This window comes from Acanthochromis polyacanthus, chromosome 21 (genome assembly GCF_021347895.1).
Source record: "Acanthochromis polyacanthus isolate Apoly-LR-REF ecotype Palm Island chromosome 21, KAUST_Apoly_ChrSc, whole genome shotgun sequence".
NCBI lineage: Eukaryota > Metazoa > Chordata > Actinopteri > Pomacentridae > Acanthochromis > Acanthochromis polyacanthus.
The window spans coordinates 2,215,085-2,240,462 of NC_067133.1; the positions used below are offsets into that span (position 1 = coordinate 2,215,085).

General features: G+C 39.6%; 3 protein-coding genes across 5 annotated transcripts; 1 reads left to right on the plus strand and 2 right to left on the minus strand.

Annotated features, from left to right (window-relative positions):
• Positions 1–131: 131 nt before the first annotated feature.
• tmem205 (transmembrane protein 205) lies at positions 132–3,479 on the minus strand. The gene is made up of 4 exons (XM_022196444.2): positions 3,352–3,479; positions 1,617–1,723; positions 1,371–1,534; positions 132–1,228 (listed from the first exon to the last, which is right to left on the minus strand). Exons 2-4 carry the CDS (start codon positions 1,714–1,716, stop codon positions 926–928), a joined length of 567 nt encoding a protein of 188 aa, XP_022052136.2. The 5' UTR covers positions 1,717–1,723; positions 3,352–3,479; the 3' UTR covers positions 132–925.
• A 1,671-nt stretch (positions 3,480–5,150) lies between these two features.
• elof1 (elongation factor 1) lies at positions 5,151–8,565 on the plus strand. Of its 2 annotated transcripts, XM_022196447.2 has the most exons (5): positions 5,151–5,280; positions 6,498–6,623; positions 6,712–6,782; positions 7,907–8,019; positions 8,113–8,565. In XM_022196447.2, the coding sequence occupies exons 2-4, from the start codon at positions 6,508–6,510 to the stop codon at positions 7,969–7,971; spliced, it is 252 nt and encodes an 83-aa protein (XP_022052139.1). In that variant the 5' UTR covers positions 5,151–5,280; positions 6,498–6,507; the 3' UTR covers positions 7,972–8,019; positions 8,113–8,565. The 2 variants fall into 2 exon arrangements, with proteins under 2 accessions (XP_022052139.1, XP_022052138.1); XM_022196446.2 differs by having other exon boundaries at positions 7,907–8,565.
• On the minus strand, positions 8,489–24,090 carry cnn1b (calponin 1, basic, smooth muscle, b). 2 transcript variants are annotated; one of them, XM_051941273.1, is made up of 7 exons: positions 23,795–24,090; positions 14,952–15,073; positions 14,802–14,868; positions 13,935–14,072; positions 12,891–13,007; positions 11,796–11,822; positions 8,489–10,595 (listed from the first exon to the last, which is right to left on the minus strand). In XM_051941273.1, exons 1-7 carry the CDS (start codon positions 23,852–23,854, stop codon positions 10,350–10,352), a joined length of 777 nt encoding a protein of 258 aa, XP_051797233.1. In that variant the 5' UTR covers positions 23,855–24,090; the 3' UTR covers positions 8,489–10,349. The 2 variants fall into 2 exon arrangements, with proteins under 2 accessions (XP_051797233.1, XP_022052137.1); XM_022196445.2 differs by having other exon boundaries at positions 11,796–11,942.
• Between the last annotated feature and the right edge of the window lie 1,288 nt (positions 24,091–25,378).

Consider the following 25,378-nt stretch of genomic DNA (forward strand, 5'->3'; position numbering starts at 1 on the left):
TGTGCTGGATCTGGGTTCCCTCATCGGTGTGAATCAGGGATTTAAAGAACAGTTTCTTTCTGAACCAATTCTGCTAAATGTTCAAACTTGAAAACTGTGAACAGATATATGAACACGAGTGGATGCAAATGGAAGGATTACAAAACAATCTGTTTATTGTTCTAATCATAGTGTTAAATCAGCAGAATTGACAAATTCTGAACACATTTCCTTCACATTATCAAGACATGTTACAAATGAAATGTAATGTGATGTCTGACTATTCAGTGTCCAAACATCACCCCCTGCTGGTAAACTGCCCACACAGCAATTGAAGTTGGAGGATTGATTTTTTAAAGGTGTTTTTAAAGATATTTCTTCTTAACAGGGAGTCTGGTTGTGAGCAATAAAATTAAATACAAAAAGTAAAATATAAAAATGCAAAAACACATTCTTTCTTTTGAAATTGTGTCATTTAAACAATCGAAAGTGACTGACAGCCACAAAAAAGTGAACAGCAGTGGTGAGTTTTCTGGAAACAAAGACATCCCTGCAGGTAAGGACACTTGGGACAGATATAATGCTGCAAAATTCTGATTAATTCATCTACATGATGTCACTGTTATGTAAATCCGGTTGTTCTTGATTCAAGCTTCATTTTTGAAGGTTTATATTGAAAGTGTGATGAGTGAGAAATTGACATTGAGATGTTTTTCACGGCTTGAGCACGCAAAGTTGTTCTACTCAAGTGAGACTTATGAGCAGTTGTGTAAGTGACAATGATAGGACTGAAATCTCACATTCTTTATCACTTGGATTCAGTTAATCATCAGTTAAAATGGACTTCAAACTTGCACTCGCCCGCTAATTAAGTGAGTACAAGTGATCAACAATGTGAAAGCTTCTTGTGTCCTTTCATAAACTGAAGTATGACACCTACTCTTTTCTAAATGGTGGACAAGTTCAGAGCTGTGTAAACCAAATTAGTGGTGGTACAGATGATCCCTATCAGGTTGCAGAGGCTAGACAACCCGTGGTAACGACCAAAAGTGCTCCTGTAGGCTTTGTACTTGGGGTCCTGCTCTCTGAGCTTGGCGTAACCCTCTTTCTGGCTGCCGAGGCCAACCTGGTTCCCCAGGCCGTGCTCCTCCTCCACCCTCCTCATCTGGAACATCACCTCAGTGGCTGCGGGGCCGAACCACTGAGCGTTCAGACCGGCCATGATCAGCGCCACGAAGTAGAGAAACATCTGCAAGACCAGAGGGAACACGACGGGATTAATAAAATTAAAGAGGTCTCTATTTCTGAGTGTTGGACAGCACTGTATGTGTCTGAGACTGTTTGTGCTTCTATTCTAATAGTTACAGTATGTGTTCAGTGTGACGTTCTACCTGCACGCTTTCATGCCAGTCCAGCAGCTCTCTGGGGTGGTACACAGCGTACACAGCCAGGCTGACAGAGTGACTTCCCAGCAGGCTGTAGAAGTATAAAGGGAAGAGCTTACTCTGCACTAGACCAAAGGTGTGTCGGGTTACCTGCCGCACCAGAGCAAAGCCTGCAGAAACCAAATATGGTGTTGAAACATGAATGCATACAGTAAGCTGCAGCCGTGACTCTTCTGTGTGTGTCCCACTAACCTGCAATGAAGGACACCCAGATCTGCATGCCCCAGGAGAAAGAGAGCACCAGGAGGTGCAACACTTTGACCAAGTCGGTTGGCTCCCCCTCTGTTGCCATGGCGTCACTTTGCAAAGCACAGACATACAGAGTATACATTAGCCTGCATTTACCCTTTATTTCCCTTCTTGTTTGGGGTCCTACAGACTCCACTGCTGTGTGAGGGTGAGAGAACAATAAGTGCAAAATAGGGCAAAACAGTTTCTCAACATGCAAATAACAAATTGAAAAGGCTGAAATTTGGGATAAATGAGATGTGGCTACTAAATGATCGCAATAATGTTCAGTTTTATTGAATTCTAGCAGATTGAAAGTCTTAGGGATTATTTGCCCATTGATCAATCTATAATTTAGCCATATTTCATACATTTTGCAGCACATCTGACCCAGCGTATAATATGTTGTCAGTGGTTTCTAAATTTACGCTTGCTTCCTTGTTGTGTGACATTCACACTTTTGATAAAATCTTCTGTTATAACATTCCATTACATGTTTCAAATCAATGACACAGTGAATATTGAACTGACGCTTGACTTCTCTCTCCAAAGCGGACATCTAGATTGATAGGTGTATGAGAAATACATACTACCTTCTGGGACAAAGTCATTCAAAAATGCCAAAATGTACAGTATTTTGTTTGCAGTCCAGCTCCCAGTTCCTCTCAGCCTCAAATGAACAATCCATTCATTAAAATTCAAATGATAAAAATCAAGGCGAGCTTATTTGGGATTTAGGAGTGGTGTTGCTGCATCAAAAGTAAACACAGATAAATCACAATTAGAGCAGAAACTAATAATTATTTTCATTTTCAATGAATCTGCTCATTGTTTTCTGGATTAATCGATTCGCAGTTTGGTCTATAGAACATCAGAAAATAATTAAAAAAATGCTGATCAGTGTTTCTCAAAGCCAAGATGACTTCCTCAACTGTCTTGCTTTGTCCAAAACTAAAAGATATTCAGTTTACTATCATATGAAATCAGAAAATGTTCAAATTTAAGCAGCTGGAATTAGAGGACACAGACTTACTTTACTTCTAAAATATTCAAACCAATTAATCAAAGTCAAAATAGTCCCTTTAGGTTAATTCAACAGTAATTAATCAGACACAGCATGAAGAGATTGATAGTATTTAACACTACATTCAAACAATAAACAGAGGTAAAGTCATTTTTTGTCCCCAGTACAGCACATTCATAGGTAATTCTCTGACTATTAAGTAAAGTGATTATGTAACCCAACGTTAGGCATGTTTTTGAGCTGTCAAAATGACCTGTGGAAGCCCAAACACACATCAATGCTCTAAAAACCCGTTTTTCACAGAGATAAATGTCATGTGCATCATTTGAGGCTGGTCCCCCACATGTGCAGCAGACCTGATAAAAACCCCAAGAGGAGATAAGAGCAGAGGCAGAGCGGGAAAAATACATCTCTGAATCCATTTACAATTACAAGCATATAAGCAACCTGAAGGCATCGACTTATCAGAAGGAAAATAGCGTAAAGGTGAAAACATGACCTGTGCAGCGATAACAAAATGAAACATTTCAATGTTAGCTGGCATGCTAACCAGCGTTAGCCTTGGAGCTAAGAGAGACTTAAAGTTACAAGTTTGAACTCAGCGGCGGTCCCGGCTTCATTTTGAACTTCACATGAAGAATTAAAATAACGTCTTACACAAGCCTTCATACGTACCTTGTTTTCCTTATCCTGTACGGTATTCGGAATGACACATCAAATGAAGTTTGGTCCAAGGTCCAGCGGCTACAGCCAAAATACTTCCTCTGTCCGAAAATTAAGCCCCGCCCCTGCTGTCATGACGGACCAATCATATTCTTCGATAATGGCATGGATCATTTTTCATGTTTTTAATTGGTTCCTTCGCTATGTTTACCTCACAGCTCCTCCCCCTTAACTGTCCGCAAAACCTGTTGTCATCTGCAGATCAATAGCAGTTTCTGTCGTGATGATGACGAGAAGAGGGAAAACTACAGCTTTTTTTTTACTTTTGCAAGATACCCCTTTCTTAATGCTGTTGATTTGTATATTCAAGGTGATTTTATTAATATAAATTGACAGACTCACCTTGTAAAACCTGAACACTGCAATTTTACACACAGAGACTTGCCAATTTATTTTAAAATAACTGAACTTTAGACTGAAATGTCAAAGATCTGGAGCATTTTGGGTGGCAGAAACATTTTATCAACGTGCTTCTTGGCATATTGCTGCCAAACCAAGAGAACTTGTGAGTTGATTGAAGTTGGATAATCCATAAAGAATTTAGATATTTTCTTCAATTACAGCTGCCAGTGTGGTCAAGAGGAATTATTTTCACTGATGGAAGTCCACTTTTCCAAGACAAAGTTTTAGTTGGAAGCTTGTTTGTCAGCATAGAGTACCCAACTGACATGTTGGCAAGCGCTTCATTTGGCACTTCTCTTAAATTACACCATGGTGAGGGTTTGGACTCCATTTTTGGTAATAGACAAGCCATCAGAAAAGTTTCAGGCCTGGCTGAATCTCTCTTGTTAAAGAATGTGAGAAAATACATGCAAAATATAGACCATTAATCACTGTGTGATTTCAAGGTGGACGTACTTGTTAATCCGCAAATAAGAGTCAGTAACTTCTTTTCAGTCACTTTTAAAAACCTATTTTTACAGACTTGCTCTTATGAGAGGTTTAGTTTTAGCTTTAATTAGTTTTAGTGTTTTATTCTGTATTATGTTCTGTTTATTTTAGATGTTTTCTCATGGTTTATTTTACTTTTAGCCGCCTGGTTCTTTGGTGTGATGTCCTCTGTCTAATTCTTTAAAGGGGAACTTCGGTTTTTTTCAACCTGGGGTCTGTTTTCATGTCATTTCATACATGTGAGTGATGGAGAAATGAAATTTCGACATAGCTCCAGTATTTAGCCAAGCAGGCAGCTTAGCAGCTCAGCTAGCAGCTCAGCTAGCGAAAAGGATGGGGCAACTTGCCCCCCCCCCCGTGTCAAAGTCCGGCCCAACGTGCTTTTTTCCCCACACTGACCGGCTCGGATAGTCTCAACGAGTGTCCCACCACATTCTCCATTTTTTTAAACTTTTAATTTTGACCCTTAATCTTGTTCTTTAATTTTCAAACTGCCTAGTTCCCTTGTTTGAGTTGTGTTAATATAGAGAATTATTCATTTAATTTATTTTCATTTTAACTATTTATTTTTTAATTGACTGCTCTGACTTGTCTGCTATAGCTTGTATGATTGTCTTGCATGTTTTAACTGTCAAAGCACTTTGTGAACGCTGTTCTTAAGGGTGCTACATAAATAAAGTTATTATGATATTATTGTTATTTTTAAATGTCTATTTTCTTAGCCTCTTTTAAAGAAAAATAGTCCTTCTATGTTTTCTAACTCTTACTTATGAATTTGGATGTGTATTTGACATCTGTTGGGGAGCATCTGTTTACCTTTCCATCTCTGAGGAGGTGGGATTAAGACAACCAGATCCGCTATTGAATATTTTTTTAACCAATCACAGCCTGAGCAAATTCCCATCTGACCAATCAGAGGCGGCCTCGGTCGGATGCTGCATCCGGATCAAATTGAATACAGAGCATCCTCAGCAAGAAGACATCTCTCCGGTAAGACAACCGTCTCGTGTCAACTCAAATGACAAAAAAATGCTGCGTAGAAGCAGATGGAAAACACCCTGAAAGCTTTTCCTTTGATATCATGTATTGTTTGGGAAAGCTAGTTTTTTTATTTCAGGTGGTCTTTACACACATGCTAGTAGCTGTTAGCGGTTTAGCTGCTAGCGCGTAGCTGTAGCGTTTTGGCGCTTCGGTGTTGAGTGTTTTTCTGAATATTTCGGTGTTTATTTGAGCTATTTGGAGGAAATTTTAGCTACAGGCAGGAACCATAGATGTAATAAATCACAATTCAGGTTTTGTCATATACACTGGAAGCGACTTTCATCACTCTCACTGAGATAACGGTGTAATGTTATGTGTAATGTTCATTTTCAGAGAGCTGTTAGTGATAAATAGTTATTGGTTTTCATTTCAATGCCTAGATAATAGTGTGTACACAGTAAGTTATGTAGGTAATAGGTTATAAGTCTCCTGTTTGGTGTAATTCATAGTAGTAGAAGTCATTGAAGGGGGAAGTAGTGGCAGTTATTCAAAAACACACACTCAAATAGGTGTCTATTAATTGATATGAACATTTAATTGAAATATTTAAATTAAATATGGTTAAATGCATACCCAGATAGCAGAAGCAGGAGCTAATACAAAAACGTAAATATCCATTCATATTTATGCACGTAAAATGTTAAGAAATCAAGAAGTGTTCAGTTTTGTTGAAGATCTTGAGAAATATTTTCAGCTTCTGCTTTTGCTGGACTTTTTACATTGACAATTAGATGCCTCACAATTTCCATTTCGCACTTATCCTTGTATCTTGCACCCTGACTGCCAATTGTTATTTCGGAATTTCTTCTGAAAACCACCACCTTGAACCTTTTTGTGTTTCTGTACCACCTCCATTTCCTCCTCCATCTCTTCGTCCTTTTTTTTTTGATTAAGGTAAACGTGTCACAACATAACACTATGAAGGCGGTATTGTGGTGCTATGAAATCATATTCTTTTGACATACAGGAACATGCTTGTTTGGGACAGACCACAGCAAAAAAAATCACACGATCTGTTTTATTGTAGTTAGTGTGAAATAATAATAAAAAATACCATCACTACAATTGGAATGTTTTCTTTAACATCCTGGCGTGGATGTGTCAAATAAAATCCACAGTTGATGAAAATGAACAAAAAGCTCATTTTTTCTCCCCTTCTTCTTCAGCAAACATACAATGGGGCGCAGAAAGTCAAAGAGAAAGCCGCCTCCCAAGAAAAAAATGACCGGGAACCTGGACACCCAGTTTACCTGCCCGTTCTGTAACCATGAGAAATCCTGTGACGTCAAAATGTAAGTTAACCTCTTTGTAACTCCCGGTGCTTCAGAAGTACATGCACTAAACATGAAGTGTAACACTAATAAACTGTTTGTTTTTCAGGGAACGGACCCGCAACACGGGAATTATATCCTGCAGCGTTTGCTTGGAGGAGTTCCAGACTCCTATAACATGTATCCTTTTAACTAGCAGAAGATGCTACAACTGCAGTTCTTGAATTTCCCTCAGGACTAATGAAGTATCCATCTATCTATATATACAGTGTTAGAATGCACGTCTTCATGGTGTAAGATTAGTTATTTTTTGAGAATTTCCTCTAAAAAATATCCTGCATTCCATGACTTTTTATCACTCTGAGGTACCGAACACGTAGACGTATTTTCTGAGCTTACAGCTAAATAATATGACCCTGCTGTGGTTGATCTTGACATTTCTACCAACTTTATAAAAATCAGCACTTCATGGGTTCAAAATTCCCCGAAGCATCACGTACTCTTTGAAATCTTCCTGAACTTTGCAAGGCCAGTACTGACAGAGTCAACCGTTTGGGACTTGGCATCATGAAATTTGTATTTCAAAGAATAATGTGAATGCCCTCTGATCAGAGGTGGGCAGCTCACATCCCTCAGCTCCTGCCTTTGAGTTGGAGACTGTGAAACTAATTTTCAAACATATGCTGCTCAAGGCTCATCTTTCACACCAGTTTATGCTACATTTTTGCCAACCCTCCAATTAGTATTTGTCAGTTTTGTAGTGGTGCAAACGGATCATCATGATCATGAAAAATGATCCGATACGTGACTCTTGATCCGAGGACCGATCCGATCCGTGAGTTTAGTGAACCGTTGCACCACTACAGTTTTGGCACAGTGGTTCGCCGTTGTGCTTTTGACGGTTGTAGAAACACCTCCAGACTGCATTCTCTCTCTTCAGACCCTCATTTGATCCCACTCAGGATTCAAACTGGAGCTGAATGTGGCTCGGGACCACCATGTTTCTGTCCACTACAGAGGATTTTGGAGGAGAAGATTCAAAGGAGCATGGCACATTCTGTGTCACTCTCCATTTTTCTGTACTCGGGGTGTAACTGAGGAACTCCTGCCTCACACATCCATCCACACACTGACTTTTTTTTTTAAATGATCTATTGGTTCAGACTTGGGAGCGAAGCTGCAACATAGTTCTGCTTGCACATACATATGACAGCCCTTTATTACTCAAACAAGAAGTTCAAACATTGTTTAATATGCCGGTGGGGACAGCTTTATCCGACACGCCCTTGACCTTTTCTCTTCAGATCTGTCCGAGCCCGTGGACGTTTACAGCGACTGGATCGATGCCTGTGAAGCAGCCAACCAGTAACCACGTCATCCTAAACTCACCTCCTCCTCTAACCTCACTCTCCGCTCGGTGAATTAGTTTCCTATTGAGATAGCACAATGTAGCCAAACCTCTTTTTTCTCTCTTCAAGTGTGTGACAGTGTCCGTTTCACTTTGTTACAGTGTGGTTTTCTGACTACGACACATTCCCTCCGGCTGGGCCAGAGCGTTGCCATGTCTCAGTCACACTTCTCAGTGTAAATGTTGGATTAAATCGTGATGCTTTTTTTGGACCAAACAGTCATATTTTAATGTAACCTGAAAAATACTTCCAAGTGTTGAACATTCCATGTCCTCCACTGGTATTTTTTGTGATTTCTGGAAACAATCCGATTGTTTTTCTTTAGATTTTTGTATTTACGGATTACAATGACACAATGCTCTTATATGACGGGTAGTTTTTGTTTTCTTTGTAACCCTGTCACTAATGCACTGACAACCTTTATATTTTTTCCCCAAATCTGTTTTATTCGTACTGGTATATATTTGTACTGCTGGATTTTCCTTTAAAAAAAAAAAAAAAAAAATTACAATCATGTAATTTTTGACGACACTAAGAAATTTCACGTGTACTCTGAGATGCTGACAGCAATGATAAAAAAAATAAAAAAAATCAAGTCAAACATATTTTTAAAGTGTTTTTATTGCACAAATGTCATGTTTAGTGAAAGGCATATAGAAAAAAAAAACCAAGGGGTTAGCAAAGATGCATAGTTTGAACAATAAAATGCTAAAATGCTACTATACATTTACTCAATTTCAGTGCCATTCTGGGTATCAGAGGGTATTAATGATGATAAATTAATGCACCGTTTAAAAAAAAAATCTACATTCCTATGTTTGATTGAATAAAAGAAAGGATTTAGACATTTGGGGGACTGGAAATACAGTAAATAAACTCCCACTAGAAAGGTCTTAGAACACTAGATGGCACACTTGTATAGTTCCTAAATCAGGGCTGCTTTTGAACGAGCGGAGAGTGATAGCGTGAACCATGTTGCATAATTCAAAGCCAGTCTGAAAGCGTAAAAAGGACTGGTGCCTGAGCCTCCCCTGTTTATACGAGAAATGAATCCTCGTAACCTTTCAATGACGCTACATTCAAGACATTCGGTGGGTTTAACAGCATGATACAGAAGTTTTAAAATGATCTGCATATTTGGCATGATTCACATTATCTGCTTTGATATTGTCGTTTAGTGGTGGACAAAGCACTCGGACACTTTCTACTCGAGTACAAGTATCACAACGTCTCATAACCTCGTTACAAATAAGCTAATTGAACAGTGACTGATGAATATATGGAGCAAAAAGGACAATGTTACCGTCTAATCTGCTGCACAGTAAAACTATAAAGTGGCATCAAATGAAAATACTCAAGTAAAAATGCCTCAAATGTACTTTGTAACATCCCACCACTGTTTTCCTGCACATAAGGCCAGGCTGGGTAAAGTGCAAACGGAGCGACAACACTAAAGCCAAAGTTCACTAGAAGGCACCAGGCAAGAAGAAAGTGTTTCCTAAAGGATGGCGAGAAAGAAAAACATGCAATACAAAAGCCACCGCGGGCTAAACTTAACCACCACACCTACATTTCCTCCTTTATAAAAGCACAGAACCATCTATTTGTTTCCAAAATACCCTCTCAAAAATGCTGCACACAAGCCACGTAAATTAGCACGATGGGTAACTCGTCAGGCGTGTTAACATGACTATCTCTTAGCGCTAGGTGCTCACAAAAATAACGCAACGTCCGCACAAAGCTACAAGTCCTCCAGCATCGTGCACTCGGATCAGTCCGTGGACTTGGGTTGTACCGTGGAGTGGAATCCGAGACCCGGCGGAGCTCCAATCTGGAAGCGGACTTTGTTCCAACTGGGCCCAAGTTCAATAGCACCATCGTAGTGGCTCGTCTCCTCTCGAAGGACTTTCAACGGCTTTATCAGTGATCAAACTGGATTAGAAAGGTACCGAGGTGAGGTGAGGTGAGGTGAGGTGAGGTGAGGTGACTGGTGGGGTAGGGACAGTTTGAACCTCTAATTACAGTGCAAGTATAAAAAGCTGTAGAAAAAAAACAAATCTATAAATAGCAAAGGTCGATAAAACTCAACTTCTGAGTGTTGTGTGGGTGCTTCTAGAGGGATGGCCAAACTTTTTAAGGTCAGCGTAAACACTTGTTTTTCATTTTACTCATGGAAAGGTTCCCAAGAAGGGGAAAAAAAAACGGGGAATGAAGACGGCGGTCGGCGTTAAATAACAGTCTGGAAGGTTTGCTCGTCACAAAGACAGCTGTGGTCGGTTGTCTGAAGTTAAAGCAAAGAGGAGGTAAAGAGGGGGATGTGAGGCTGTCCGTGGGTTCCTTAGTCGGAGTATTGGTTGTAGCCGTCGAACTCCACCTCGTTCCCGTTGTTGTAGTAGGCCTCGGCGGGGTTGGCGCAGTACTTGTTATCGTAGACCTGGCGGGGCAGGCCGTAGGTGGTCATGCCCTGTTGGGACGCCACTTTGTTGGTGCCCATCTGCAGAGAGATGGTGGAGGTGTCGCAGGTCTCCAGCTCCAGCTTCTTGTCAAAGATGTGCCTCCTGGTTCCCGGAGCCGTCATGCCGGACTGGTGGACAAAACGCAAGACGGAGGGTTTTAGAAAACAGGTGCAGTAACGTGCGACATCTCATTCTTCCCGTGCAACATCACTTAAAGATCAAATAAGAGATGCATGATGAAGCTAAAGACCATGAAAAGGAGCATGCAAAGACACATTTGTTTGGCTCAGATGGGTCCAGCATGTCCAATGTGAACATTGTCGGGACGACTACGGTGAATGCATCGTCCTGACAGCGAAGGGATGGAAGGGTGACGATACGAAGCTGTATGAGTGAAAGGGTGTTGGAGAGATGACATTCATAGATGGACCATGAATGTCTGTGAATATATAAAAATACTGTAAGACAAGGTGACCAAGTCTGCAGAAGCTTGGCAGAAGAAGAATACTCGAACATTATAATGACCCAAAGCAGGTGAGCAAAAAAAATAAATCACACAAGAGTTTGGCTTAAGGTAGAGCAGCACAACCCCTCCAGCAAAGAGCAAATAAAGAGGAAGATTGAGACTGTCAAATAGAACAAATTAAAATAAATACGAGGTACTAAAATAAGATTAGAATCTTAGTATTGTACTGACTTTTGTTGCATTGAGTTGCTACTGTGGGGCCTTCATTTTAAATACAGTAATAAATATAAACCCTTAGTTTTCAGTTTTACATGAAAACAAAAAACCAACTGTTGAATGCAGAACTAATGCTGTAAGATGATACAGTTCTGAATTAATTGACATTAGCTGCATTTACTTCTGCTCAGATACAGACAAGATAAGAACATTTATCTACTAGTTTTAGCCATTTCAGCTGGTTATTACTACATTTAGCCAACTATAGTATAACTGATTCATTTAAATTTCCTACTGTTTTTTTTAAATATTATTTGACCAAACTTCCATTTGTCCATGTACCTCTCCTTGCACTTGGACAAGCCTTCCAGTGTATTCCTGATTGGGAATCATTGCGATGGCATCAAATATGTTTAAATCTGTATCTGAAAAGATTCTTCAGTAGAAGCGTGTGAGCATTATTGTCAGGCCTCGTCTTTTCATGGGAACAACATAGTTGTAAAAACAGCCATTACATTGATTTACCCCTCAGTCTTAAAGCACAGCGCATGCGCTTGGTCTAATGGCTGATATTTTATCTGCATTATATTCGAAAAAGGATGCTCGCAAGCACTGTTTTAGAGCAAAATGAGACGTTTCTCCTCACCTGGCTGGCTCCCTTGTTGGTGCCCATCTGTAGGCTGATGGTAGACTGGTCCATGGGGTTGTCCATGCCGATCTTGGCATCGTACAGATGGCGTCGTGTCCCATAAGAGGTCATGCCCTTTTGACTGGCGAGTTTGTTGGTGCCCATCTAAAGACGAAAAAATGGAGGGAAGTAAATAACTGACGGTGCGCTTGTTACACCCATGGGGGCAGATCACCTATTTATCGTCTATCATTTAGCAGAATTGTGGGACTTTTTGTGTCACAGTTGACATTTTTGCTGTTTTCAGGCCTAAAATCAATATGGCCGCCTATAACCAAACACCACATGACATTTTTACACAAAGATTCTTCTAAATATTATACATACAGCTGAGTAAGATTGAAATTGATATTGTAGTAAACCTGTTGACATGCCATAAATCCACACTTGACTCACACACTATTCTATATTAAATAACTCAGAAAGCCTTGGAGTCTTCCAGTCTTTTCTTCAGGAGGAAATGACATCGTGTGGAGCAGGTCATGTGATCTGGAATTAACACACTTCCTGGAGAGCTGTTTTTGTCGTTGAAAGTGATTTCTCGGACACACAAAATTTAAATATGTTGCCAAAAAAGAAATATCCGTCATGATTATCTCAACTTAATAAAAACAACACAATCAAAAACATTTCTGAATCAGCTCATTTTATTATTGTTTAGCTAATCAGAAGGTGGTTGTTATTAAATTCGGACGGTTATTCAGTTGACATTTTAGTGATATCCAGTCATTTTTTTTTATTAATAAGTGATTGTTTCATGAATAAATAATTATGGAATTTGTAAAGACATGACCATAAAAAAAACAAACTTAAAAATGTATGCAAGATGGACTTCAAAAGCCCCTCATTTATATATTGACCCACATATTGTTCTGAAGTTACTGAAAATAAAAAAAAAGCAGGTGAGAAAAGAGGTTTCTGGGACGATTAATCCAGCAGGGGGCACTATGACAAACCTCTATGACGCTTCCTGGCCAGCCGAGCATCCTCAGACGCATATCAAAGTCTCCATAAAGGAGTAGAGTACAGGTTTAGCTTTTCTGCATCTCCTACCTGCAGTCCTATGATGTTACGTCCCTCCCTGAGCTTCTCGGGAGCGAAGTGTCGCTGCTGTTTTTCGGCATACTTCACTCCGAAATCGTACTTGGAGTGGAAACCTTTGGACTTGGCCTGAGGAAGAGAAGTGGCGTAGACAGAGAGGAAAATGGTGGTAATAGAGTCAATTCTTCATGCCCATATTGGTTTTATTATATATTCTTGCTGCTGCCATACTGTAGTCCGTGCAACATGATATATGGAATATTATTATCAAGATCAGGTACTAATGTGCAGCCGGTGGTGAGTACAGTAAGGGTGCTTTCACACATACGCCTTTTGGTCCGCTTAAAGTGGACTGGAGTCCGCAACACCAGCAAGTACGGTTCGTTTGGGCTGGTGTGAAAGCAGACCGGATGTTTTTGGTGCGGACTAAAGAACCGGACCCGCTTCTATGTGAACTCCAGTTCGGTTCACTCCTGGTGAGAACACAAACCTGTCTCCATTCAGACTGGTTTGATGGCGCAGCAGACTTTTTGGTCTACGGGAGCTTCCGTAGCAACCTGCACAGGGAATTTTGGGATAACGATAACGTCTTGCAATGCATCTTCTCCGTGCCAAAAACGACTGTGTAATGTTCTCGTACCGAATGCGAGCTTCATGCTGGAACAACAGCAGTATTTGTGCTTGCTGCATAAAGCAATGATACGAATATATGGCAACAAGAACGAACAGGAGAGCATAGTTCATTGTTTACGAATAAACCTTCCGGCATTTTTCCCTCTTCACATGCTGCGCCAATCAGCATTCACCTACGTCATCTAAAACACCTTATTTTGTGAGCAGCGCCGCCAAACGACCAGGGGGAGATATAACATTCATCGTAGTTGGTTCAACGGCGAAAACACTGGTGTGAATGCAAACTGAACCAGTTGAAATTAGCAACATTGTAACAACTTTTGGGTCCAAACGAACCACTCTAACGGACTAACAGGTGTGAAAGCACCCTAACAGTAAGGCGGCATTCTGAGGCTTTCCTGTGATATGTGTGTGTTCTCTCACCATTCCAGCCAGAGCGATGAGTGAGCTCTGGACCTGAGTGTGGTTGACGTTCTCAAACAGGTCGTTGGCCTCGAAGATGTCATGTGGCTTCAGGCCGTACTCTGTGATCGCACGGACAAAATTCCCGATGTTTTCCAGCTGAGGGAGACAGCGGGCAGAAGATGAAACGGAATTATTGGAATTGCAGTATCGCACACCACCAGAGTCTATGGAGACTGACTATTCAGGAGCCAGCCTCAAGTGGACGCTCAAGGAGCCGTTTTTGGTGCTTCTGCATCAGCTCCATTTTTGCAAGTTGCTGCTTAATGTACAGTAGCCTTGAAGGGACAAATCAAACGCTGGCTATAAAATACAGCTTCTGTACTTTTACACTGAATAACACTGCAGAGTGGAGGATTATTCAGTTGGTTCCAGTCTGCAACTTTACTGCAAGACGCCAACTCCTACACACCGGTCCTTTAAAAATGACAGTAGCTAAATATCATCAGCCTCTCCGGACTTTTTCCCCTCATCTGTTCTCGGCCCTTATTGACTCTGTCTGGCAGTCTAATTATGCATGCATTCATTTGCAGCAGTGTCAATATCAGAGTAAAACATTTTTTTGGGGGAAAGTGCTTTAATCAACCCTTAAAAGCTCCGTTTGCTTTTTCAGCGCTATAAAAGGCTAATAAAAGCCATGCTGAGACGGACTTCATTCGATATGGCAGCTACTTTATGGAATGTAAATAAAACTGTGTGATGTCAATGCCAGTGCAGCAGACAAGCTGACTTCCACATGGTCTGGAAAACGAGCCTGATTTTGAGTCTAGCAGGACAAATAAGACTTGTTTTTTTTCTTTTTTTGTTTCCATAGAGCTGGTGCCTTACCTGGTGCCAGTTTTGACTGGAGTGGTTGATCTTTTTCACAGAACCTGGCTGGAGAACATTAATGAGTCTATAAAGAGAAAGACAGAGAACGTAAGACACTTTCATTTTTTGTTTCTGGGTTTACCGATCGTTTCTGCATCCTCTACTCACTCGCACAGAAGCACTCCGTCCTTCAGACTCTCCATGAAGCCGTCCCCCATCCTCTGGCCCGTCACATCCTGAATCCACAGCCTCAGCTCCTCTTCCTTCTGCGGGTCGTACTTTCCTGCGAGCTGATTGGGGAGGTAGAAGAACAGGGGTCAAAAACTCGATCGGTGTTAATCTGTTTCCTTTGCGATGAAACGGCAAGGCACGTAGAAAACAGTCCACAGCCTCTTGTAGCTTCTGGAAGAGCAGAAAGCTTTAATATATGCACAGCAAATCCTCACCGCACACTCAAATGTTACCCAGTGGAACATAAATCCATTTTAAAGTTATGTTTAAATCCAGCACTTTCAATTTGACGGTACAACTTTAGAAAAAGCTCAGGGGCAAAAACTATGTTTGGTACATTTGGTACTAGTAATATGAAAAATATTCATTTCCTTTGTTTGCCTTGAATTTGACTTAAACCTGAGTAAACAGGAGACTGTTCTTCAGGGGCTTTTAGGTAAAGAGAAGGAGAAGTATTAGAAGCCTTTAGAGACGAGGATATTTAAAATGCAGATTTGTTTCATATTCACAGGCTGTAAAACAGACGTTTTATATATCTGCTATGTTTTATAGTGTTTGTGTTTTTTATACACAAAAGTACAGAAAAACATAAAAATGCAACTCATACTATTCAGCCTCGTATTGCTCTGCGGGACAATTTACCCGTTTTAAAGTCTGCAAATGTGGAAAATAAATATATACATTTTCACGGTGAAGAAATTTTTTTAGGATTTTTTAGGAAAATATTTATTCATTTTTTTTGAAAATATTTACAAAGGAAACTTTCAAGGAATAATTGGAATTTTCTTCGTGAAGGTTTTGTAAATTTTCAGAAATCTGACGATTTTTTTTCAGACAAGGAAACAACTTTAATATTTTAAAGTTTGAAAATGTATTTTCGCAGTGAAATTTCTGATGTCCACATTTTCAACATTTCGGGGAATTTTTCGAACATTTTTTGGTAAAAAAAAATAAATGTTTCTTTAAGAACATTCACAAAAAAAAAAAAAATCAAACAAAATCCAGCAAATTTTGCTTAAATACAATATTACAAGTTTCACTGATATGTAATCACTTTAAATATTTTTAGGAAGATTTTTACTCATTTTTTGAAAACATTCCCAAGAAACTTTCTTGCCAAATGTGGGGGATCTTTAAATTAAAACTTTTAAGGAATTATTGGAATTTTCTTTCTGAAGGTTTTGCAAATTTTGAGAAATTTGTGGAATTTTTTTTAGACAAGGAAACAATATTTTTTCATGTCCATACACGAAACAACAGGATTAAAACGATGCCATCCCTCTTCCTATTATATATCTGCATATAGTGAGGGCTTATGATCCATTTCCTCTTTGAACTCCGACACACTGAGGCCTCACATCTTAAAGCCCATTAGATCACCCTGTGCTGCAGTGTTTCTTCGGTGCTCTTCTCTTTTGATGGATTGCTTTTATCTCCTCATGGCTGGATTACAGAAACAGCCTTTCTACCTGCCTGAACCAAAAATATATCGATCGACTCCAGACTGTATAGCTGCCAGGCTTTTAACCACAACCAGGAGGCACAATCACATCACTCCTGTTTCAGCCTTCTCACACCAGCTCCCATTAGGAGAGATGCTGAAATTTAAGCGATCGGTGTACATTCTGGGTTAAGTTCTTGTGATTTAGGACGTTTTTTTTTAGTAATTTTTGGACTCATTTTGGAAAATATTTGAGATGTTTTGGAGAAGCGCATGTGATTTTGGACAAACCAGGAGTAATTTTGAACAATATTTGAGAATTTTTGATCAGATATTCTGTTATTTTTACCCATAAGAGAAACTCCACATGGACATGTTCATTTTTGTCAGGATGTGTTTTTAAATCTGACATTTCTTTCTTTCTTCTGCAGCTGTATGTGCCTTTAGGCCTCTATCACTAATTCTATCTCCCTGTAGGCTGCCAATAACTGTGAACCTGCTTGGTATTGTAATTCTGCATGCTATAATATGCTTCTGTATAGTCAGATTTCCAGTTTTCTGGAGCAGCTATGTGGCTTTGTTTAGAATTGCAGAGACAATATCTTCCTTACATACAAAAAAGAGTTAAGTATGAAGAAGAATTCTGGTGGTTTCTAGCAAATTAGCTTAACAAATTCACTTTTTTATATTCAGGTGAGCAGCAGGACACTGATATAAATATTCACTAGAAGGTAATTTGAATCAATGAATGAATTAACTGTACAAATTAAACACTGGTGTATTTTTCTCTACAGTTTGAACAAAACTACGCAGTGTTTTTACAGGACAAATGTAAGAAAACTGCTCAAAACTTTAATCCAAATGCACGTGCATACAAATCTCAGCTTCCCTTTAATGCTACAGCTTCTTCTGTGCATAATTTCAGGTTTTCAGCGACTAAAACAAGCCTGGTCTTCTCTCTTAAAGGATGCCACACCATAGCTGAAAGCCCTTCTGTAGAATAAAGAGATGAGGTGTACATAAAGAACAGGAAGAAAAAGGACATTCCTGCATGCAGAAACACGCCGGCCTCCCTCTCCTCTCTCCATCTATTTCCTTATTGGCACAAGCACGCTGCCCTAATACTTTGAATTCTGGCGTGGGGTTTAAGGCTGCCTCCCCTCCTCCCCTCCCTCCGAACACCCACACAAGCTCTCGCCCCCTTTTCCTGAATGTTCTGTAGATAAGTCTCCACAGTCTGGGATCGGCAGCCAACACAAACAAGCGTTTCAAAGCAGCAGGGATAGCGTGGCTTCCACTCCATCACACCAAACTTGGGAGAAACAGCTTTCCTAAACACTCCCCCCCCTCCTCGCCGTCTCGTTCTCCCTCTCCCATTGGCTCGGCTCATATTTCTCTCCCTCTCTCGCTTCTCTCCCTTTGGGTTTTCCAGAACCTGCCCTTTTACAGCGAGCCGACTATTCAGGCAACCGGCGTCCGATAAAGACGGGGCCAAGATCGACAGGTCCCGCTTCCAGAGGACGTAGTTTAGCTCAGAGTTTGATTCAGTTGTGTTGTTTCGGAGTCTTTTTTTTTTTTTTATATTACCTGGAGAACTCAGGAACACATTCAGAACTGGCTGTTCTCTGAGCTATAAAAGATGGATGACACACCAAGCACTAATAGTCAAATGGAATGGAGGGGGAATATGATAAAAAATAACTTGTCATCGGCACAGAATATCCAAATAAGCAGCTGTAGAAGATGATTGTTTACTGAAGGTGAGACTGTAACTGTCTCTGTGGTTGGAACTGGCAATTACACAAAGGTAGAAAATGTTAAAACATCAAGAAGAGCACAGGCATAAAATCTGTAAACTGACTTTAGAATTGTGGCCACCATATGCTAACGGTCATAGAAGACCAAGATAGGCTGCAGAAGTAAAAATTGTGTTCTGAATCATTTCTCTTTAACCCACCGTTGCAAAAATACAACATTAGTTTTATTTTTATACAATTATTTGCTCATTTTTTTCTATGTTTGGGTTTACAAACATAGTAACGTCGATTATACATAAATAAATAGGTTGTTTCTGCTAATATTTTTACAGAATTTAACAGAAAATGTGCAAATGTGACATATTTCAGGTCTGAACAATACAAAAGCAAAAACATACCATAAAAAAATAGGTTGTTTCTTCTAATCTTACTAAATCATTTTCCATCAATGGGCAAATCTGACGTGTCTCAAGCCTGAAAACACTGAAAAACCTAAAAATAAAAAGAAGAAAAATAATTAAATATATAAGTTAAAAAAAATGATGATGTATTTTTGCAACAGTGGGTTTTAAGGGGTTAATGCACCTTTTAAATTTTCTTCTACAAAGCTTGCAGGCAGGTTGTGTTTTTTCTTCTTTAGCAAAACTCCATCAAAATTAAAACTCTAGTTAAATCAGAGGGTTATGTAGTCAAGATTATTAGCAAAATGTCATCCAAGTATTATCAGTAAAAGGACTCTGAGAATATATAACATTATTAGATTGCTATTTGTCGTAGCCGGCTGAGATGGAGCTTGTGTTCTGTACTTTAGGTACAGTTTAGCAGTATAGTACAATGGTTTCCAACCGAGAGATCAATTTCCTTAGCCTAGCCGCGCTAGACAACCCACGGCAACGAATTTAATTCTCTGCCAGGGTGGGTCTAGTTACCCTCCATAAGGCTCGAGGTTGGATGCTCCTAAAACTGGCCGGACCAATCACCATGAAGTGTAGAGTCAGAAGGCGGGCGTAACGAAGTGACGACAGAGGCGCGACGATTCTGACAGAAACAACCGGCGCACAATAAACAGTTATCTTTGGACTCGACTTTGGCCACAGCCCTTAAAGATTTGAAGCTAAAATTCAACTTGAAAGATAAACAAAGGACGGCACTGAAGTGTTTCATTGAGAAGAAAGACGTATTTGGACTTATGCCGACGGGATATGGCAAATCCTTAATATACCAGTTGGCTCCGCTGGTTGGGAAGCTAATGGGACTTAGCCACAATCCGCCGGCGCTCTAGGAACTCCGTCAGCCTATTTGTTGCACTGATTGGTTGTATACCTACCCAATTGCTGCAGAGTGATTTGAAAGACAACCTTTTAGCCCGCCTCCCTCCCTGTCGAGCGTTCCTAGACCCTTGCATCTTCAGAACATGGGTCGAGCACGGCTAGGCTATAATTTCCTCCCAATAGAGGTGGTTTTTTGGACCTTCGTCAACTGTCCGACAATCCTTTCACATGATGCTCAGAATTAATAAAGTATCTGTCTAAATATGAAGGGACTGTGGGACAATTAAAAAAAAGCCCAAAAACAAAAATCTGCCACACAATTCTCGATTTTTTTTATATTTACATTTTTGCAAATGTATAATAGTTTTTCCTCTTGTGTGTGAAAGACTGACTCAAATCAAACCACTGCAGGCTACTCTTTATTTCTAAGAACTCATACATCTAACACGTAGTACAGGGTCGCAAACAGTCACAGCATCAAAAAAGGGATGGTTGGATTGTATTTCAAGTTTATATATATTCATTTCTTTAGGTAAAAATATCTGGGAAGCTTCTCAATTCAAAAATAAAATGTGATCTAGCAGGGGTCTGGTTTGGTTGTCTACCATGTGGCCACTAACGCCTGAACAGTGAGTCCAAAGGCTCTGGTCTTAGAAGTTCTCTCTCGATGTCAACGTGAAATAAAAGCCATAAAAATACTCAAAAGTAACCCTAAAGAATTTCTTTTCCAATTTACCACTTTTATTCAGGTAAACTTGTAGAACAACTGCTTTTGTTTAGGTAACATTTCAGACTTTTGCTGCTAAAAATGTTAAAACCAGATCTATATTCCTTACAGGGAAGTACTGAAAGGAGGGAGAATTAAAACAGTAATAATTAAATCATGTTCACTGATAACCTGCCTTAAAGCATGAAGGAGCTTCTGCTGAAATGTAGCCTGAAGCAGCTGCTACAGGACGGCGGTAAATGCTAAAACGCTGCACAACTGTAGGATAAGGAACAACCTAAACTGTCATGTAATGCCACTTGGGTGACAATTTGTATTTCACACATTAAGCCATCTATACTCAGTAAATGTGCAGCAGCAAAATGCCTCAGGGAACAAAGGAATGTTTGCATGAATTGTTCGACAACATGTGTTGAATCTCACAGGCTCATATTATTACCATAAAGGGTACAGTACCAGGGAACAGACCATGAGCATAAATAATCTATACGTCCAACTGTTTGGAGGTGATGTGTGGAATGGTCTACATACAGAGAAATATCTCCGGTGAGTTCCCGTTTTCGTTTTTGTGCTGCGTCTCCTTCCTGCGGTGTGAAATGATTTGCTGTGCTAGCTGCTGGCCCGGCCATCCCTCTCCTGTCCACCTGTGTTGTGTCAGGACACTGTTTTGTCATCCTCGACTCTGGTGTAAACTGTTTAGAGTGAGGACACTTTCTCAAGTTCCAAGCCAGAGCCCGGTCACTCCATAAAAGGCCATTAGATGATGCCGATGTACCTGTCGGCCTCTGCACTGCATCCCTGCTCCTCTCTGATGTCACGCTGCTGGAACGTACCATCCCAGCGTGACCCGCAAGCCCTCAAATTAAACCTCATTCCCCTCCTCTGCTCTACTTACTCTGTGATTCGGCACAGAGTAGCAGCTCGACTAGAGCCCGCTGACTGCTGAATAGCGGTAATGAAAGGAATGTGGGCTTCGCAGAGAGCAGAGCACCTCTGTGTGAGTTTAAAGCCCCGCTGAGAGACGGTACGATTCGGGGAAGAGGCCACATCCCTCCATAACAGCGAGGATGATGATGATGATGATGATCTGGGTGTTGGAACAGTCACAAGCTGACCTTTCTCATCCTGAACACAGGCTGTCAGCAGCTCTGACTCATCCCAACATACAGACTTACTACTGTCACCACAAAGGCGGTAAACACACGCACACAAAAAAAAAAACCCTATTCACAATCACTGTTTGAACATTACCCAGCTGCCTCACAGCGGTGACAGCTTAACAGCATGAAAATATGATTGTATAGCTTTATGCTTTCCCGTGTACAACACCATTTAGAGGTAGAATGTGTGATAGGACAGTTCCACCAACACATAAGTCCGAATTTAAAGTTCTTACTTTGACCATTTTTATTCTTACTACACTGTAAAAAAATGCTTGTAAGTTTTATGGTGAAAAACAGTCAAACCATGACAGCAAAAATCTCTAAAATCCAGAACAGTTTGATGCGGTTTATTTAACACTAAATCACCATAAATACGTTAATCAGTAGAAAACTGTATTTTATTTTATGTTTCCCTTCTCTTGCAGTCATTTAATGGAAACATGTCGTAATATGGATAACATCAATACTGTGATTTTTGCATTTATTTCTCACAAAGAATACCAGTTTTTATAATTTCTACTGATAATAGAAACATGCTGTAATATTTAGAACACGTAACGTGGCGATTTTTGCATTTATTTCAAGAAAAAAATACAGTTTGTTCTTGATAAACGGACATTTGGTTTAATATTTATGACAGCTATAATCGGAATGTTTGCTAAAAATACACATATTAAAAGTTAAATACACTAACTGTTGTGCTGATAATGGAAAAATGCTGTAATATTTATAACAGGTCACACAAACTTTATTTTATGTGGCGTTTAACTAAAATTTCTGTCTTTAAAGGTTAAAATTTTACAACAAAATATGGGATGAAACACATTTCTAAAGATAAAATCAACAGTATCAAGACATTTCTTTGCCAGTGTTCTGCCGGAATTTTACTATCAAAATTTAAAAAAATTTTTTTTACAGAGTAGCTATTTAAATGCAAAGGTTTATGAAAACCGATTCATTTTTTTAGATTAAGTAACCAACAAAACATTAAAAAATTGCTTTTATGTTACTGCAAGTTAAAATAGTAATTGAATATTACATTTCAAGAATGTTGTGGCACACTTTTAAGAACTTGCCCACAAACTAAGTAATTCACCAAATCTGAAAGCACCTTCATCACACTGTCATGTTCCTACAAGCTAAAATTCAAAAACTTACTCAAACCACACTCATGTCCATGTTTTAGCGTGTTATTTTATCACCGCTGAGAAGATAAATGATCCAATAAACACAAGAATAACAGAGCGAACGCTGCACAAGTCTAGCTTCCACCCCGTTATGCTGCTCTCTCACAGACTCAATGCCCTGACCCTTCATAATCGCACAAATAATTTGTCCGCCAAGACCTACTTTCAGCTCCAAAACAATCACCTCCTTCACTGTGTGATCTATGACTAAAAAGCAGGAGTGTGTCACTGGAGCTGTTTCTCAAGAACACAACCTGGAATGAGATCAGACCAGACCTTATTTTATTCTAGTAAAAACATGTATAGGTATAATCTGAGCTCCTTTTCAGGCGTGCAGTGAAGAAGCACAGGTCAGATTGAGATAATATCCCATATTTGTTTTTGTAAAGGGCTTCAGCACACCATATATGAGACATTAAATCAGCTACTCTGCATTAAATTAAGCTTCGCTGTGGAGGAAAAGTGGTTTGAAACATCAGAAGCTATGGCTTTATCCATTTATTTGCCGTTACCATTATTAATTTGGTGGCTACAAGCAGTAGGGTGATCATATTTTGATTACCGAAAACCAGGACATTCAACCTAGCAATGAGATGCTCAAATACACTAAAAGTTTACTGAAAGATGAATAAAAATGTCAATACATTTAAAAGGAAGTATGCCTCTTTTGTATGGATAGAAAATTGTTATATTACCAAAGACACCTATAACCTTGGGTCAAGGCACACATTCAGATAGGCTTCTCAGAGTTTACTCGACATGTTTTATTAATGACAAGTTTAAAAAATAATGATAGAAATAATGTCTCTTCTGTATAAGAAAATAAATTATACGTCTGTTGTGCTAGCAATCCAAATTTAGCAAAAATAGCTCTTACAAACTGACAAAAAATAACAAAAAAAAAAAAATTTGTTGGCTAGGTGTAGTTCAATGTAGTGGCCCAAAGAAAAACAATGAAAAGCAGGACATTTTCATCACTTTATAATAAACAACCAGGCCAAATTCTGAGAAAACAGAACGTTTGGTCACAATAACAAACACTGCTAGCTAGCTTGTTTCATTACATTTAAGCTAGCTGTCGTTTGGGTCAAATATCCGGTTTCCAGAGTTCGTTATTGACCCTTGAAGGACCCCTAACCCACCTGAGGAGCCAGAAGTCCTTCCACGGCGTGTTTAATATTCTGTAAGTGTTTTAAAAATGTAAAATACAGCGATGTGAAGGATGTAAACCGACCTTACTCTTGACCTCGGCGGACAGTCCGAAGGCTGGGCCGCTCCTGAAGTGTGTTGTCATTCTTCTGCCTTTCTTGTCTATTTACAGGAGGAGAGCTTTAAAAATGGAGAAGCAGGTTACAGCTCTGTGTCCGAGGCGGGCAAACGCACAGAGACACGTCCCCGACTAATCCGCTGCTGCTGCTCGTCTTCTTCTCCTGGTATTTTCGGTCGCAGCAGCCTCTCGGGAGGTTTAAAAGGAACAACTTTCCGACAACTTTTCTGAATCTTTTTTAAACGCTTCCCATGTGTGTGAGCTCTGATTGGACGGCGGCGGCGGCCAATCAGAGCGCAGCGTCCTCATCGAGGGGAGTGATGTCACCGCTTCGGTATTAGATTTAATCAGTGTCACTTTTTCCACCTTCGGGGATGAAGATGATGAAGATGATGCGATGTGCTTATGTCATTGTCATGTTCAGCTGCGGTTCTGTCATCTATCATTGTGTTAAAGACGTTTTAGGACCACTGATAACCTAGTATTTTGAGATGAGTCACCAACTGTGGAGCAAATCTAGAATTTAACATAAAAAAATCTTAATTATGTTAGAAATACTCTATGATAGCACAAAGAAGACTACATGAAAACATCTGGACGATTCTAAGATTGTGTAATAAACGTAATTCAATGGGCCAATTCCTAATAAAATGCATAAATGTAAAATAATAAATTCAGATTTATTGATTATTTTGATGAGTTGGGTTGACATCAACTTAATATTGTGTGTATTTTAAACTTTAAAACAATTTTAAAACTAAATTCAAGATTTCAAGCCCCCTCCCATACCTACTAGCAACACTTGAGCACCTAATTTTAAGAACATTTGTCAACTTAAACATCTCTCTTCATAATTAGGGTCATTTTTGTACATAACACTTTAAAAAAATCCTTTTAAATAACATGGAAATACTGCTTGAAACTACTTCTTTCAGGGGCAATTCCCTTAAAAACTTATGTTAATGCAGCCAATAAATGTCTAAGTGGTAATAACCAGATCTTCCAGGTACTGTCTAGTTTGTTGGTAATTTTAAGCTGCAGTAAATCAAAACGTATTGATGCAAACTACCATGTTCATCTTTTATGGAGCCAAAACGTTATTTTTTTTTATAGCTTACATGAAAATGGGAAACTGACTGAATGCTACATTTCCTAAAGTGCAACATATTCTTCAATTTCATAATTTCAGAGTGAGCATTGTTAAATAATTTAGTATTATTGTCATGACATTCAACAACTTTGTGTTGAGTCTAGCTTACATACAGTACATGTAGCCACGGAGTATAATCGAGCCCTAAGCAGGGTGTTGCAGACACTTCTCTTCCCGGAAACATTTTCCACCTCCTTCTAGGCGATCTCGAAGGATCCTGAGATATTTAATGCCTGCAGTGAGTTCTGGGTGTACCATGGAGTGTCCTTCCGGTTGGACATGCCCATAAAACTTCCAAAGAAGTCACAGAGGAGGCGTCGTAATCAGTTGTCACATAACACGACATCAAAGATTTTTAATCCCAAGAAGATATTTCACTACTATCAGGAGTAAGACTGGAG

Bases quoted from the DNA above. Each gene is read 5' to 3' on its own strand.
- cnn1b (XM_022196445.2), bottom strand. From the start codon at position 23,854: ATGACAACACACTTCAGGAGCGGCCCAGCCTTCGGACTGTCCGCCGAG. The intron at 15,074-23,794 runs GTCGGTTTACAT...CTCCCCAATCAG, and splicing joins CCGCCGAGGTCAAGAGTAAG to CTCGCAGGAAAGTACGACCC. The intron at 10,596-11,795 runs GTGAGGAGAAAC...TTTGTCCACCAG, and splicing joins CCAACAAGGGAGCCAGCCAG to TCCGGCATGACGGCTCCGGG.
- tmem205 (XM_022196444.2), bottom strand. From the start codon at position 1,716: ATGGCAACAGAGGGGGAGCCAACCGACTTGGTCAAAGTGTTGCACCTC. The intron at 1,535-1,616 runs GTTAGTGGGACA...TGGTTTCTGCAG, and splicing joins CTGGGTGTCCTTCATTGCAG to GCTTTGCTCTGGTGCGGCAG. The intron at 1,229-1,370 runs GTAGAACGTCAC...CTGGTCTTGCAG, and splicing joins ACTGGCATGAAAGCGTGCAG to ATGTTTCTCTACTTCGTGGC.
- elof1 (XM_022196446.2), top strand. From the start codon at position 6,508: ATGGGGCGCAGAAAGTCAAAGAGAAAGCCGCCTCCCAAGAAAAAAATG. The intron at 6,624-6,711 runs GTAAGTTAACCT...TTTGTTTTTCAG, and splicing joins AAATCCTGTGACGTCAAAAT to GGAACGGACCCGCAACACGG. The intron at 6,783-7,906 runs GTATCCTTTTAA...TTTTCTCTTCAG, and splicing joins GTTCCAGACTCCTATAACAT to ATCTGTCCGAGCCCGTGGAC.